The sequence below is a fragment of the Microtus pennsylvanicus genome, chromosome 8 (genome assembly GCF_037038515.1).
Source record: "Microtus pennsylvanicus isolate mMicPen1 chromosome 8, mMicPen1.hap1, whole genome shotgun sequence".
Taxonomy (NCBI): domain Eukaryota; kingdom Metazoa; phylum Chordata; class Mammalia; order Rodentia; family Cricetidae; genus Microtus; species Microtus pennsylvanicus.
In genome coordinates this window covers 75,955,708-75,973,165 of record NC_134586.1, presented here as the reverse complement: position 1 = coordinate 75,973,165, position 17,458 = coordinate 75,955,708, and the positions used below count along the sequence as shown (strand labels likewise).

Genomic DNA, 17,458 nt, shown 5'->3' with positions numbered 1-17,458 from the left:
ACTCGAGAGAAGGACTATGCTTGTAATCATTATGGTAAAGGATTTGGTCATCATAAGACTGTTCAACAGCATAAAAGGACACACACTGGAGAGAAATCCTATGAATTTTATCAGTGTGGTAAAGGTTTGGCATATCACAGTCAACTTCAAGGCATAAAAGAACACATACTGGAGTTAAAACTTCTGCTCATTGTGGAGGCCTAAAATTGTGAGCAATACCACTCTTGGGAATATACCCAAGAGATGCCCAATCATACCACAAAAGTATATGCTCAACTATGTTCATAGCAGCATTGTTTGTAATAGCCAGAATCTGGAAACAACCTAGATGCCCTTCAATGGAAGAATGGATAAAGAAAGTATGGAATATATATACATATTAGAGTACTACTCAGCAGTAAAAAACAATGACTTCCTGAATTTTGCATGCAAATAGACAGAAATAGAAAACACTATCCTGAGTGAGGTAAGCCAGATCCAAAAAGAGGAACATGGGATGTACTCACTCATATTTGGTTTCTAGCCATAAATAAAGGACATTGAGCCTGTAATTCGTGATCCTAGAGAAGCTAAATAAGAAGGTCATCCCAAAGAAAAACATAGGCATCCTCCTTAATATTAACCTTCATCAAGCAATGAAAGGAGACATAGACAGAGACCCACATTGGAGCACCAGACTGAAATCTCAACGTCCAAATCAGGGGCAGAAGGAGAGAGAGCACGAGCAAGGAACTCAGGACCGCGAGGGGTGCACCCACACACTGAGACAATGGGGATGTTCTGTTGGGAACTCACCAAGGCCAGCTGGCCTGGGTCTGAAAAAGCCTGGGATAAAACCGGACTTGCTGAACATAGCGGACAATGAGAACTACTGAGAACTCAAGAACAATGGCAATGGGGTTTTGATCCTACTGCACATACTCGCTTTGTGGGAGCCTAGGCAGTTTGGATGCTCACCTTACTAGACCTGAATGGAGGTGGGTGATCCTTGGACTTCCCACAGGGCAGGGAACCCTGATTGCTCTTCGGGCTGACGAGGGGAAGGGGAGGGAAATGAGAGGCAGTGGCGGTGAGGAGGCAGAAACCTTTAATAAATAAATAAAAACTGTGAGCCTGTTAACAATTGATTAAAGGTCAGAGAATTGGGACTTTCCTTTAGCTCCTTCAAGGTTATTGTGATTTTAGCTCAAACAAATGCCCCACCAACATATAGGTCCAAGAGTTCCACTCTCTCAAGAATATTTTCAACAGGTGTTTCTAATTGTCAGAACTTGTACTCCAGGAATAGAGAAGTAGATCTCTTCCTACCTCAAACAAATTCTAAGGATTCAACTAAGTTCCAGTTTTGTTTATGAAGGAACTTGGGATTCTACTGAGGGAGTGGTTTGCCTACAGAATGTTTTGGTCTAAGGTGTAAGCATGACTTGTTTTGTTCTATCAACATAATTTTTAACTGTGCATGTAGCTCATAAATTTCAGTTAATACTAGTTCATTTCCTTGTACTATGTTAATGAAGTCTTTTGTCTTACTCCTACATTTTGGGGTCAAGGATATTTTAAGCAGTTGGAAATTAAATGCAGGTGAATTTTCAGTACTCACTGGAATTCCCTTCCAATACTACCTTATGTGTTTCTCCATTTTATTCTTTTCATTTGTGTCTTCATATTCTTATTATCTACTATAGTTCTATTACTGACACCTTTACCCTTAAGAGAGGTTTGTTTTTTTTTTTTTTTTTTCCTCGAGGCTGGTCCCAGACAGCTAATCACAGTCACCTTTAAGAGATAAATGAAAATACACTGGAAAGAAAGTATATAAATGCAATCATTATGGTATAGCCTTTGCATGTATATCTTTAATATCATGAGGTAAAATCATACTACAGATAAACCCTGTAAATGTAGTCAGTGTGCTAAAGTTTTGCACTTTATAAAGGAGTGAAACTTTTTGTGTGCAGTTAATCTGTTTTTATATTCATTTTCATATTACAATAGTCTTTGCCTACCTGAAAAAGATTCTGAGGTCTTATTATAAAATACCTGTTTAAATCTTTATCCAACACAAATATAATCAGTTACAGAAGAGTATTAATTCTGTAGAAAAGTTTGACAGTGTCAAAAAAGTTTTCAAATATTATGATATCCATTTTTATATTCTAAGTACTCACATACTCATGGAACAAATGAATATATGAACACCTATGTGTAGGGTAAAAGGGCCAGACCGAAAAACAAACAAACACACACACACACACACACACACACACCCTAAACCTGAAAGCAGAGCCAGTGAAAGACATAAATTTTCACCACCCTAAACTTGGAGCCAATGAGACACACCCTGACTCTTAAACCAGAGCCACATAAACACTTTCAGCCCCTGTATCCAGAGCTAGTGAAAGAAACACCCTGACCCTAAAATCAGACCCAAAATGTGGAAAGGGGCCATTAAAATAAGAAACACACTTTGTCTCTGAAACTAGATCCAAATAAACACTCTACCCTTGTTCAACTGATCACAAAATTAACTAATCCCTGAGCTCAAAACCAACCAATTCCAGAGCCCCAAATCCAGTAAGTGTCTGCAACTTTTAACACTCAGGGAAAATCTTCTACCTGGAAAATCTCTGCCCATTTATAAGCCCTGTTTCTAATCAATCGGCAGCTTCTCTTTTCTACCCTGGCAGAGGTAGCCAGTCTTCTGAATTAATCCCTTTTAAATAAATCTTTTGAATGAGTTTTGGATTAAGACCTTTCCCCTGAGCAATGATAAACTCCCTAGTTGTTTGGAGTAGAGAAGCAGTGGACAACTCTGCTGGTAAACTCCCTTAAAGGAATGAAGCAGTACCATTTTGTGGGAGACTGCTATTTTTTTGCAGCAGTCCCCCCCCTTGCTTAAGATAAGAAGTGGCCAGATGGTAGTGGCACATTCCTTTAATCCCAGCACTCAGGAGGCAGAGGCAGGCAGGTCTCTGTGAGTTAAAGGCCAGCCTGTTCTACAAATGTTTGTTCAAGGACAGGCTCCAAAAACTACAGAGAAACCCTGTCTCAAAAAACCAAAGGGGAGGGGAAGAACTAAAACCAAACAAAACAAGTGAAGCAAAGAAATAATTTGGTTTGGGACTGAGATGAAATAGACAACTTTGCTAGGAAACTCTGGTGGAACAAAACAGAGAAGCAATGGACAATTCTGCTGGGAACCTCCCTTAGGGGAGTTCAGCAGAGCAGCAATGAATATCTCTGCTGGGAAACTCTCTTAGCCGACTGAAGTCAGGCCTAGCTGTAAAGGCTCTCTTCATGAGAAGAGAGATTGCTGCATCCTGCGGAGAGAACAAATTCAGATATAGCATGACACTCAGAATACTTTTTCCTATATATCTGTAGGTCTCCAGGATACGTTCTCATCACAGTGGTAGGCATAGCGTGACTTCTGATAGTACAGTAGGTACCTTTTTCTTCAGGGCCCTATGTAACCAGGATATCTTCCCTCCACAACTTCATTTATAGCTGAAATTCCATCATTCAGGGTGTCTTTCTCTTCACAGATGAATATACCCAGAATTTCTTCACTTCACAGGTGTAGGGATAGCCTGAATGCCAACATTCAGTGTACAGCCCAGGATACCTTCCTTCCATAGCTTCAGGTGTAGCCTGACTTCCTGACAGTCAGCATACTTTTCTACTCAAAGCTGTAGGTATCCAGCATACTTTCCCTTTACAGCTGTAGGTATGGCATGCCTACTGATAGTAAGGATACCATTTTCTTCACAAACTTAGGTATTAAGGATAACTTCCCTCCATAGCTTCAGTTATAGCCTGACTTCCCAAAAATCAGGATACCTTTCTACTCACAGCTGTAGGTATCCTGGATATCTTCTCTTCACAGATTTAGATATAGACTGACTTCGAAAGTCAAGGGACCTTTCCGGATCCAGGATGCCATCCCTCTACATCTTCAGGTATAACCTGATTTTTCAACAGTCAGAGTAACTGTCTTCTCACAGCTTTAAATACCTTCCATTCACAACTGTAGATATAACCTGACTCTACATTATTCCCTCCAGAGCTGTAACACTTGAAGTATTAATTTAAACAATCAGATAACCCTTTTGGACTTTGGCTTTCATACATCTCTTCAATTAAATGAAATAACTAATTGAGGTATAAAATTGTGTGGATTTGTTAGTTTCTTTTCTGTTTTTGTGATAAAATGTCTAGGTCAATTTATAAAAGTTTCATTTGGCCCTTGGTTTCAGAGGGATACAAAAGAGGCATGGAAAAAGGAGTCAGACATATCTGCTAAAGCAGGAAGCTAATAATTCACATTGTTAGTCTGCAGCATTGATATATATTTTTTTTCATTGAATCCTTTGATAACCATATACAGGGTCTTTCTATCAAGTGATAGCAGGCAGAGGAAGCACTGGGATATCTTAATCATCAGCATTATAATGACATTTGGGACCTGAAGAGATGGCACAGTAGTATTGATTCTCTTGGGTACCCAAGTTTGATTTCTATCACACAACTTTGGTCAGAATTTTGTGTATTTCTAGGTTGCAGAGATCTGTTGAATTCTTCTGGCCTCTTAGGAAACAAGATATGGAAATGGTGAAAAGACAGATATATATGTGATTCCCTAGTTTAAAAGGGTTCTGTAATGGTAGAAGTTTAAATGCTGCGAGGCAGAAACACTGCAGGTTCCCCCAGCAGCGTTTGTGGGCCATGTGGCAGCAGGCAGCAAACAGCTAGTCCCCGAGAGCAGCCAGTCCCAGGCAGGTATGGTGCAGTTCCATGAGTAGCTGTAAGAGGCCACAAGGGGATGCACACGTCATGATACCAGGCCACAGGTCTCCGGAGGCAGCTGGTCCTGGGCAGGAAGCTAAGCTGCAAGTGAGAAAGAGATGGATAGGCATGCCGTGCAAAGTGAGGTTGGATATTTGTGGGTTATGGAAGGTAAGTTGGAGAAGGAAAAGAGGAGAGAGAGAGAGAGAGAGAGAGAGAGAGAGAGAGAGAGAGAGAGAGAGGAGGGAGGGAGAGAAGGAGGGAGGGAGAGAGAGAGGGAGGGAGAGAGAAACTGACACTGGGGAAGGCAAGAAGTGGGGAGAATCAGAAACTGCCTCTTAGAAGGGGAGAGGGAAAAGGAAGAGACTCGGGTTGCAGGAAGGAAGATCTGCCTGCCTCAGCAGACAGGGGAGGGAGTGGACATGGGCAGATCATTACAGCTTCCCTTCATGTGCCTGTTATGTTAAAAAGAATGAAATTTAAGTGTACAAATTTTGTCAGTGAATATACCAAGTGAATGTCGAATACCAGTGGTGACCACAAGATGGTATCTGATACCCTGTGACTGAAGGTATAGACAGTCCTGAGCTGTCTCGTGGGTGCTGAGCCTTCTGTCTAGCCCCATGAACATGCAGTTGATAGTAATAATGTATGAATGGCTGATGTGAGTTCATCATTTTTGTTCTGTTTTTCAAAAATAAGGTTTCTCTATAGCTTTGGAGCCTGTTCTGGAACCCACTCTCTAGATCAGACTGGCCTCAAACTAAAAAAGAGATTGGCCTCTCTGCCTCTCAAGTGCTGAGAATAAAGCCATGCACTTCCCCCTTCCACACACACACACACACACACACACACACACACACACACACACACACACACAATTTATCGTTACCTCAAACCTGATAATCTAGAAGAAATATAAGACTGATAGCATCAGAAACTAACCTAGACTTGGTTCTTAAAGAATATTGCAGGCCCAAACCTCTACAATATGAGGGAAATGTACAAACAATAATCAGCACAGAAAGTCACAATAAATGCCTTTAAAAGATGGTTGAATATTTATTGAAAACTACAAGAGTGAATTTGTCTCCAGTGGTGTAAAAAGGCAGCAATTGGAGCTCACAAGATCACATGTCAGGTCTAGCCCTCCTTGAGTTTATACCTCCTATAAGGAGAGAAAAGGAACTTGTAGGCATGAAGTCTGACTTGTCTAAATGGGATCATATTATGTTTCCCTAACTTGTGTAACACCCTGAGTTAGGAGCCATGATTGGTGGTGACTCTAGAGGACAGCCAGGTTGTGTAGGCATCCTGAGACATGAACTGAAGTCTCTAAGGCCAAGGCAATCGGGCATTTACAAAGAGCTATGGGGTTTGTAAGAATAGCTAGAGATGGAGCAGTTTTGGGTGTGAAAGCCCAAGGCTCAAATGCAGGGGTGCAGTACTTGTGATCAGCCTGAGGACAAATTGGCAAAACCTGTACTCTGTATATATTCAGCTATGTGGGTCATCCCTCTTAGGTCTTCCATCCTTTACTTTTTGGTCAACTCATATAGCTGTCAATGATAGTACCCTGCACTCTTCATTTTGCAGTCTCCACTTGGACCTTAAAGCTTCTAAGTTTTCAGACCATCAATCCCTGGTACCAGCCTGCCTGGAAGGAATAAGGATATTCTAAGAGACATTTTTATCTCTCCCTTTGGCTAACTAACAACTAGAGAAGCAGTAACGACCATGAAATTCTAATTTCACTGGGAAATTCATTGTAACAGACGACTAACTACTTCAGATGAGATTGTCTGTACTAAGGGAATGTTTTTTCCTTCATCTGACCAACTTGCAGAAGAGACTGGAGCTGAGGTTGGAGGAGGGTTTTAGAGATGGCAAAACTTTCATTAAAGGGCTTAGTTATATTGCTTAGCTGTGCATATCTCTTGCCATATGTATAAACTTGTTTGGACCCCAAGGATGGATGAATTGCCTTTTATCTTTATCACTGTTCTGAATTAATCACACTGAAAAAAATGCCATATTTACAATTTTTAGTAATAAGTTGATTTGTTTTCTATTGTTTTCTTCTTATTTTAAAGAATAGTCTCAGTATGAATATCTGTATGGCCTAGAAATCAGTATATTTACTAGTCTCTTCTAGGACATCATAAAGATTTGCACAGCTTGTCTCCAGGGTACCTGAATTATTGGTGGGCACGTCACAGAAAACTAACTTGGTTTGTTTTTGTTTTTGTTTATTCAAGAGAAGGTTTATTCGTGTAGCCTTGGCTGTCCTGGATCTGTCTCTGTAAACTAGGTCGACCTTGAGTTTACAGAAATCCACCTTCCTCTACCCCCCACATATTAGGATTAAAGCATGTACCAACACCATCTAGTGTAACTTGATTCTTTTAATATGGATAATAAGAGTGAATGAGTGGCCTGCCTGGTTAGGGTACACAGGGCACAGGCTCTGGTATGAAGTCCAGTATCAGAAGAAGGTTTCCATCAAATGCAGGCCTTCTGTCTTATAGTCTACTGTCTTAAAACTATGAGAAATGTTTTCCTTTATCTTTGAGTCTATTATAATTCATCAAGGCTGGGCCCTACCTGGTCAGTGAGAAAGGGAAAATAGGTCAGTAAATAAATGTTTTTCACCTTCTCTGGATTTCTTTTGCAAAATTACAAGTGAAGAGGAACCTGTGTAAGAATTGAGCTTACTGGCCAACTTTAAACAGGTGTAGTCCCAGCACAGAAAGTGATGGACAAGAAGGAGCATGAAAGTTTTGCTACTTTGACTGTAGCTCACATTAGAAATAAGTAGTGAGGTGCTGTAGGAATTCCTACCACCAGTAGCTTTTAAGTTACCCACCCACTTGGACATGGCCTCTTTTACTGTTTGTGCCAATGCAAAGTGCATGTCCAGCCACTTTTCCCACTGTGAGATTTGGTTGCTGTTCTTCGTTCCAGCAGAGGATTGTGATTTGTGAGTCTACCCCTTAATAAATAACCCTCTATTATTCTCAGTTCTCAGCTAGTGTGAATTTCTTTTAAGCGTCCTTCTTCATCTGGAGCCCCATGTAGATTCAGATTCCACACCTACCACTTGGATGGTCTAAAGGCCTAACTGGTCCTGAACTAATTAATTTTAGATGATTATTAAATGTGACTGAACATGTTTTTTTATCCACAGAACAAAGTGTCATGAATCTGGATAAAGAACTGAACTTATAATAAAACCAATTGCAATAGTTACACTAGTTTGACCAGTACAGAACTGAATAATATAATGTGGCCCAATCAAAAATAGTTATTTTAGAGGTTAAGATGAACATCCTGAGGGAATTTGTGTGTGACTAGTACTTGGTGTGCTCTTTACAAATTCCTAGCCTCTGAAGCCCATGGCCCTATAACATGTTTCAACTCTTAAAAATATTTTTGGGGTATTATAATTATATCATTTCCCTCATGTCTTTATTGATTCTAAGCCCATCCATACACACTATTGTTTTCTAATTTGTGATCTCTTTTTTTCTTTAACAAAAGTTACTATTTGAATGTGACCTATGTTTGGTTTTACCATATCTGATCTACGAAGGAAAGGCTTGATTGCACTTGTCATTGTTTCATGGATTATACACATAAGGGACTCCATATCTTGAAAGAAGAACTAGAAGTGCTCTGAGAGACTGGAATAGTTTCTGCTAAATAAAATTTCCCAGATTAGAAAACTGTCTGCCCCTAGGGTGGAAAGGCAGAACTGTGAAAGTCTATAGTGCCTTAGTCATTTGATCTCTGCTCATATCATAGTGCAGCTGCTACTGTTTGGGGGCCAGTTAGGTAATGCTAGATACTGAGGGACCCTGGGCAAATCTAGCAATCAGGAACACCAGTGGGTTTTTTCTACAGTTCTCCATTATGATATGATAAGTCATGCTACAGTGAGTAGGGGCACATTGCCTTCCATGCAAGAGGAGCAGGTTTGCTGAGCTGTTAAATGTGCTTGAGTTGAATGGCCCATGAGACAGACTGGTTCTGTTGGCCAATGTGTTGACCAGGAAAGTGGTCCTTCTCTCCTAAGCATTCCTGAATACACTCACTAGAGACAGGGAGGCTCTTCAGGCCCAACAATATGATATGTGATCTTTTTAACATCACTGTCTTGTGTATACACAAAGGCATTCTTTTAATGTACAATGGGAAGATAGAATAAAAAAGTGAAGGGCAGGTTTAAAGAAATTCTTAAGGTTGCATTCCACATTCAGATAAGATTTACAAATAATTTATAAAACTGTTTGAAAGGAGGTATTGGGAGTTATTTTTCAGAAATATTTGATTTGAATGCTTTTATCTTTCCTCTACCATCAGGCACAATGGTAAGCAAAAGGAATTTCTGTACCTGCAGAAGTTTCTTGGGTGTTCCTGGTGTAGGGCAGGTGGATAGGACAGATTCCACATCTTGTGCTATAATTCATATGTCTGGAAACAATTATTCTTCAACATTATTTTGTATGTTGGCATCAGTCAAATTGGATTTCCCAGAAACCACAAGGGGGGATGATGGGATGCATAGCCTCAGTCAATCTTTTTGATCACTTTCATTTCCAGAGAGAGTTCTAGAACAGGGGACCATGCTGCTTTGAAGCAAGATCAATAGAACCTGGAGGGACATACATACAGCAGTCCAGGTGTCATTTTGAGTTATTTTTATTTTGTTTTGATTTTTCAAGACAGGGTTTCTCCATAATTTTTTTTTGGTTCCTGTCCTGGAACTATCTCTTGTAGACCAGGCTGGCCTCGAACTCACAGAGATCCGCCTGCCTCTGCCTCCCGAGTGCTGGGATTAAAGGCGTGCACCACCACCGCCCGGCTTGAGTTATTTTTAGAGGATTTATAAAGTCTGTCTTTATTTAGTTTCTATACATGTACAATCATAGGTAACATTGGTTGATTTTTGACAAAGAAACTAAAATTATACAATGGAAAAAAGAAAGCATCTTTAAAAAAAGGTGATTGTATAACTGTTGTCAACATGTAGGAGAAGGAAAATGATCCATATGTATTCACATGCACAAAACTCAAGTCCAAAAGATTAAAGATCTCAATATGACTCCAACCACACTGAACCTGATAGAAGACAATGTGGGAAGTAGCCTTCAATGCATGGATATATTCCTAAATATAACCCCAGTAGCATAGATCATGAGAGAAACAATAAATAAATAAGACCTCTTGAAACTGAAAAGCTTCTATAAAGCAAGGGACACAGTCACTAAGACTAAAACGCAACATACTGAATGGGAAAATATCTTTTCTAACCCCACATTAGACAAAGGAGTGATCTCCATAATACATAAAAAACTCATGAAATTCTACATCAAAATTCTAAATAACCCAGTTAAAAAATGGGCAGAGAACTAAACAGAGAATTCTCAACAGATAAATCTCAAATGGCCAAAAAACACTTAAGGAAATGTTCAACATACTAAGCCACTATGGGAAGTGCAAATCTTGCAGTCTGCAGTCATGTTGTTTGTCTGAGCCTTGGTAGAAGTAAGAACTCTCTAGTTGCTTGGCTGCGTAGCTTTTCTGTTCTTGAGCTTGAGCCCCAATATTTGTCTTGGTTTTTATTACAAGGCACTGAAGACATTCCATATGGAGCTTGTTTTCTTCTTGGCAAAACTCACCCATTGGGCAAAGAACTGCCTTGGTTCAACTGTTGACAGTAAGCATACTACTATCCAATCTGAACAAGCAGGACTCAAGGAAAAACAGCTGCTGAACTTTTCCAAGACAGGGTAGGACTGTCTTTTGAATTTTTCTTCTTCTGAAATTGGTCTATCAGATATTCTAGACCTATAGCCAAAGTTGGCTGCCCCAACATTGCAGACAGATTTTGTGTAACTGTCCAGGTAGCCAGCTACTTCTGTCAGTTCTTGCATTTTTTGGAGGCCACTTACTTGCATTTCCTGCTTACTCAGGTAATGTTGTTTTCCTTCTCAGGTCTTTGATGGGGTTAAAGATTAGATAATTGCAGTTATAACCCTCTAATATCTTAGCTAGGGCATATTAGATTATTATATTAGCCTTATCTTGTTCCTGATTTTAGTAAAATCACTTACAAGATGTAAGACTTTCTAGGATAGAGCAGCTATTGGAATGATTTCTGTAATTTGCCAGTAACCTATGGCCTGAACATTTAGCATGTTTCTTGCATGATGCTGTTTCTGTTGGTTGTAGTTTCATTTTTGTTTATAATTGTACTTTCTTCTTCTTCACATTACTTGATAGTTGCTCTTATTGTAAATAGTTTTATGTTAGGATTAAAGCCTTCTTATTTAGGAAAAAGGGGGTGAGGAATTATGGCAAGGTTTTGATCCATTTAGCCAATGTCTTTTGGGGCAGCAAGCCCTGTGTTGTGGTCTTGTCTGCCTTCAAAACAGCTTTAAATCTAAGGGTTGTGCACTCTCTCTTACTCTTATGGTCTCTTGGTTTCTCAGAGTGGAGCATGTGTTAGAGAGGTGTTTTTTAGTTGGTACTCTACACCCCTGGACAGAACAGCTGGATGAAGACAATTGGATCAGCAGCAGCATCTGATTGGTTTTGTATCAGTGAATGTTTTTTCATATCCTATACCTAAAAAATTGAGACCCTTAAAAAAAAGAAATGCAAACAAAAACAACTTTGAGATAGTATCTTATGCCTATCAGAATGGGTAGGATCAAAACCACCAAAGATAGCTTATGCTGGAGAGGATGTAGAATAAGGGAAATACTCATCCATTGCTAGTGGGAATGCAAACTTGTACAACCATTTCGGAAATCCGTATGGTGGTTTCTCAGATAATTGGGGATCAGCCTACTTCAGGATCCAGCAATACCACTCGTGGGCATATACCCAAAAGATGCTCAGTCATACTACAAAGACATTTGTTTAACAATGCTCATAGCAGCATTATTTGTAATAGCCAGAATCTTTAGAAAACCTAGATGCCACTCAACTGAAAAATGGTTAAAGAAAATGTGGCACATTTACATATTAGAGTACTACTCAGTGGTTAAAAATAGTGATGGGGCGTGAATCTGGGACCTACAATGGAGTAGGGAAAAACCAGATATCTCTGTGGGATCAGGCATGAGTCTGGGATCTCATAGAGAGTAGGCCTGAGCCAGGACTTCTGTGGTCCAGGCATTGGTCTGGGACATCAAAGGGAATAGGCAGGAACCAGAAAAATCTGCAGGTCCAAGCGTGAGTCTGGGATCTCTGAGGGAATAAGCCTGAGCCAGGTCCTCTGTGGGTCTGGGCACACCCAAGCCTTGAATTCAGAGGGAGTAGACCAGAGCCAGAGTCCTTTAAAGGACCAACCCCAAGCCAGGGACATGTGCAGGAATGGATCCAGACCAGGGATATTTACAGAAACAGGTCTGAGCCAACAACATACTTAAAGCAGGCTTGAGAAAACAAACTCCAAGGGAGTTTAGCAAAGCCCAGGAGCACTGAGTGACCTCCAGGAACAGGCATGACCAAAAGGGTAACTAGAACTGTGGCACTGACTACACTACAAGAAACAACCCTCTGGGCCTTGGATTCGCTAGCACCTAGTACATTAATCAACAGAATCACTGACAACCCCAACCAAACCTATTAGAGGAAAACATGAGTAGAAAAGGCAAGATCACATGTGACACCACAAAGAGCAACACGAAAAAAGTAAAACCTAAAGATCATACAACAGTAAGATTTGAACAACCAAATATAGATGAAGCAGAAGAAAATGACCTAAATTTTTAACAATGTAATAAAAATTTTTATTTATTGAAAGTTATAATTGCCACCTGATTATTATAATAAAAATTTGCAGGTTAGTAATTAGACAGCTATTACATTTGAACTTATAGTCACATTAGGCATGCTTTCAAGGTCAAACAGATACACTTTAAATAGATATGTCATCTTCAAACACTTTAAATATCTGCAGATTATGACATTTAATATGTTTTAATAACATAGGTTCTTTCCTCATGTAACAATGAGACATGGCTGCTTCTGGAAGCACTAATCTACTGCTTAGAAGACAATGGACATCAAGGAAACTCCACATGAAATTTATTTTCTTTGTGTTAAAAGTGCTGTCACATCCACTGATGACAGTTTGCTGTCCTAATTGGACAAGTAAGACACACAAAAAAAGTGTTTTGCAATAATTGTTAAGACAAGGTGGGACCAACCTTCAAAATATTGTGCTTCACATAAAAGTCTCTTGAATATGCTAGGCATGTAGGCCGAAGATGAATGCCCCACCATTACAGAGAAACATTGGATGACTGTCCATGTAGGCAGCGGTTTTTCTCATTTCTCAAAATTTTTGGAATTTATTTGCTTGCACTTCCAGTTTTCCAAGTTAATGTTTCCTTCTTGGGTCTCTTTCAAAGTCAAAGACTAGATAGTTATTTTTACAGTTTTCCAGAAATAGAAAGCAATTTATAATAGAAACAAAATTTGTTACAAGATTTCAGATTCACTAAGATAGGATAAATAAGAAATATCTTCTCTGATATTGTCAAATGCAAAAGAATGAAGCATTGTTGATATATTTATTGCCTGTATATATTGTGTATAGTTGTCATTATTGTATAATGGTTTTTTTCTGATTTACTTATGGCCTCCTTTTATATTTTAGACAAAAAGGGGGATGTAATGACAGCTCATTTGTATTTTAATAAATAAATCTTACCTGAAGATAAGAATGCAAAGAAGTCATACTAGTCAGCTATATAGGCCATGTAGTTGTAGCTTAGAACTTTAATCCCAGAAACCATACTAGTTAGACATAGAGTCCAGACAATGGTGATGCACACTATTAACCCCAACACTAGAGAGGAAGATAAGGTAGGATGAGAGAGGAATTTGCTCTCTTCCAGTTTAAAGGTACGGGTAGTAATGAGGGTCTATATTTATTGAGAATGGAAGTCAGATTCTCTAATACAAACTTCAGTGCTCTTTATTGCTAAGGTGTTCTCAACTGTAAGTTTTCTATTCTTGATTCTGTTTCCTGTCGAAGCACCCTACTCAGGGTCAGACATCTGATGTTGACTGGAAAGTGGAATTCTCTTCCATTTGAGAGAATTAGCCTCAGGCAGGGATGAGCTTGTCAAGTGTTTATCCAGTACAATATGGTCAACCCATTATCCATATATATATATATATATATATATATATATATATATATATATATATACACACACACACACAATTAACAGAAATGAGCACACCATGTTGTATTAACGTATGTCAGCATAATTATTTACCAATACTAAACAAGGAAGAAGTTGGAAAGGATTTGGGAAGGAATGGAATAAAAGATACAAAAGAAATGTGAAGTAATATCTTTTAATTAACAATTTATAGAAATAAGTTTTAAATAAAATTGAGGTAGGACTCAAAAAATGAAGAACGCTGAGTGCTTTACAGAGGATCCAGTTTCTATTCTCAGAATGCATGTAATAGCTAACCATTTGTTGGTGATTCTAGTGACAGCAATCCCGTCTTCTTCTGTATGGCGCAGACACAAGCAAAACACCATAGAACTAAAAAACAATTAATAAATTAGAAAAAGGAAAGAATGAATTCTTAACAGTGTGCCACAGTCCTGAGATAGCTGCCAGAGCTAGTTAACATGAACTCCTTCTGGTCTTGCATGAAAGCAGCTGTGGCCTTCTGCCAAGCCAGCCTGCTCAGTGGCAAAACCTGCTTTGTTTTGAATTTAATATAGATAGATCATCTTAAAGGTTCATATGGGAGCACAGTGCACAGTGGTATTAGGTGACAATTCCTAGACATTTTTGTACTTGTTTCCTCTTTTGTATCTATGGGAACCATAGCATTGGTATAGTTATCTTTTTGATCAAGCATCAATATTGGCATCTTTCATAGGCCCCAAAGCAGTCTACTTTTCAGTGTCATTTTCTTGATTTTTATCTAATACCTTGTGGTACAAGATGGAAATGCCGAGGCACTTCTTTTTATAAGTCTTGTAATTTTTATATATTCCTGAATGACTGTGAGGTAAAATTGTCCCTAAATGTCCCTGAACTTACATTGTGATTATAACTGTGAGTCTAAAAGCTCTGGACCTCAAAGATATCCTGACTTATAGGGAATCCAGGCTATACCTAGAGCTGCAATAGGGCAGCCGATGAGGGGTAGAGCAACAACAGGACACCTCTGGAGGGGTAGAGCAACAACAGGACACCTCTGGAGGGGCAGAGCAACAACAGGATACCTCTGGAGGGGTAGAGCCACATGGGACAGCTCGGCCCTGAAGAGGAAAGAGACTTAGAGGGAAGCCAGGCTACCTGTAGTTGGGAAGCAGTAGGGATTCCTGCTCTCCCTGCAGCATAAAGCAATTCCCCTCATCTCCTGGAGTGCCCCTATAGCTGACTTCTTCTCAGGTCCCCTAAGGGAAAGTAATAGGAGAGCTATCCCCTTCTTGGGCAACCCAAGATGGTACTTCTTCTGTTAACACTGTGCTAAAGGGGAAGTCTTGAAGAAATGGAGTAATCTCCTCAGGCTCCAGGGAGATTTATTTGAGAATGTGGAGGCCAGGAGAGTGGTAGCCTCTGCTGGTGAGGTAAATGACAGCCTGCAACTGAACAGGCAGAAAGGCTTATATAAACTTCTTAGGCATGGAGTTTACCCAGGGAGATGTTTATCTGCTCAGGGATTGGTTAGTTTAGTTGGTCAGGTCAGGGATGACTTTTGACTCTAATCTTAGGGTCAAGGAATATTTCATTTACTGGCTTTGATTCTAGGGACAAAGTATGTTTCTTTGGTCCTGGTGTTGAAAGGCCCCCAGTGTGGGGAGACTCTCACTCAAGTCTCGGATAACACGACCCCCCCCCCCCAGTAACTCACCAGAGACTGTCCTTGCTGCAAGGTTTAATAGATGAGATGAGATGGGAACCAGTGCACTGGGGCTGAGACTCATAACCCAAGCAGGGGAAGAGTTCGACTCCGAGTGACCAGGAGAAGGGGTTTTTAAGGGAAGAAACCAAAGCCCAAGGATCCAAACCGGGCAGGGAGGGTGTCACAGAAAATTCCGAAAATACCAGCGGTGAGCACAAGGGGGCAACTCCCTACCTCTCAAGATCACTCTCAAGGTCATAATCAGCTAGTTCCTGAAACACAGTATTCCAAAAAAAACCACTGATGAACACAAGGGGGAAACTCTCTGTTTCTCAAGATTATTCTCAAGATTACAATCTAACTTTATCTTCAGCTAGTTCCTGAAACACAGTCACTGAACCGGCTAATCCTAGATTTCTGATTTTCTCCCTGCTTAGATTTTTGGCTCTATTTTTTCCTGCTAGGGGGGTCTGGATTTATCCAGGTCTTTCAGTGTTTTCTTAGGTTTTGGGTTCAGGGATAAAATGTTTCTTTCCCTGGCTCAGGTCTCAGATCCAGGATGCATTTGTTTCACTGCTTCTGGGTTCAGGGTCAGTGTGCTCAGCGCTTGATGTTTCCTTTATAGGCTTTTATTGCCTATAGTGGCTATGTTCAGAAGTTGATTTCATAATTGAACATGCTTAGGAATACACAGAACTCCACACGAGTATGTGCAAACTCCTCAAGTAAAATACCCATGGTTCTATTGTTTAGGAAAAACATTGGTTTGGCTCTAATTTTGGGCCATCTCCTAGTAATCGGACCTGCTCCTGATGCATCCAGAGTTGGAAAAGGTCTTGTCAAGCCCTCACATCACGTGGACGGGACTTTCAGGTGAAGAGGCAGCCTGGAGTGGTGGCTGAGCTCAGACCCAGGCACACACACTCCAGCCGCAAGGACTCCTGATTGCCACCCAACTTGCTAACCGCCTCTCCCAGAACTTCTACTTCTAAATGCCCACCACTGGAGGCGAAAAGCACGTTTTTTTTTTTTCTGGACTAGGGGGTGAAAGCAAAAAAAAAAAAAAAAAAAAAACCCTCATCCACATAAGAGTCCCAAGACTTTCGACAAGAACAAAAAGGCCCGATGCTAAAGAGAAGGGGTGGAAAAGTGGAAAGCCGGAATCCGCCGGAACCAGGTGCCTCCACCCTCAGAGAGCACCCAAGTCTCCAGCCTCAGATTCCGGGTCGCTCCCCTCCCACAGACCGCGCAGCAGCAGCTGGAAGTTAGCGAAGCTGTCTCTGGGCCCGTCAATCAAGCGCGGCCTCCCGCCTCCACCTCACATCCCCTCCCTCAAAAAGAATAAAATAAAGGGAAAAATAAGTAATTTGGAAAGTCGTCTGGACAGGGAATTCGTCCCAGATCCGGGGAGGCCGCAGGCACGGGACTGACTGCCTGCACCGAATAGGCCGCCGGCTCAGCAGCCCCCGCCAAGAGATCCTCGCCGCGCGCCCTCCGCGCTCAGGCATCCCCGCGACCCGGCCCTGGTCAAAGTTGCGCAAATCGCCCGGAGGACGGGCAGCTGCTCCCCGGGCGCGGCGGGACGACAGCTGAGGGGGTTTCCGGGAGTTCCGGGAGGGGCCTCGGGCGAGCGGGCGGGGCGGGGGTCGCGGGCTGCTGCCCAGAGTCACTCCGGCTGTGACAGGAACGGCGCTGCTGCAAAGGACTTCCGCTGCTGCACAGCCGCGCCTGACGCAGGGCACTGAGCCTCCCGGCTTACAAGGCGACTCCCGGT

At 41.0% G+C, this 17,458-nt stretch overlaps 1 protein-coding gene across 1 annotated transcript in view; it reads left to right on the top strand.

Moving 5' to 3' along the window:
- The window catches only part of LOC142856433 (uncharacterized), an 82,761-nt gene extending 80,962 nt beyond the window's left edge, over positions 1 to 1,799 (top strand). The window contains 1 exon segment of the mRNA XM_075983890.1: positions 1 to 1,799. Coding sequence (XP_075840005.1) covers positions 1 to 204 — 204 coding nt within the window. The 3' untranslated portion in view covers positions 205 to 1,799.
- Positions 1,800 to 17,458: the final 15,659 nt, after the last annotated feature.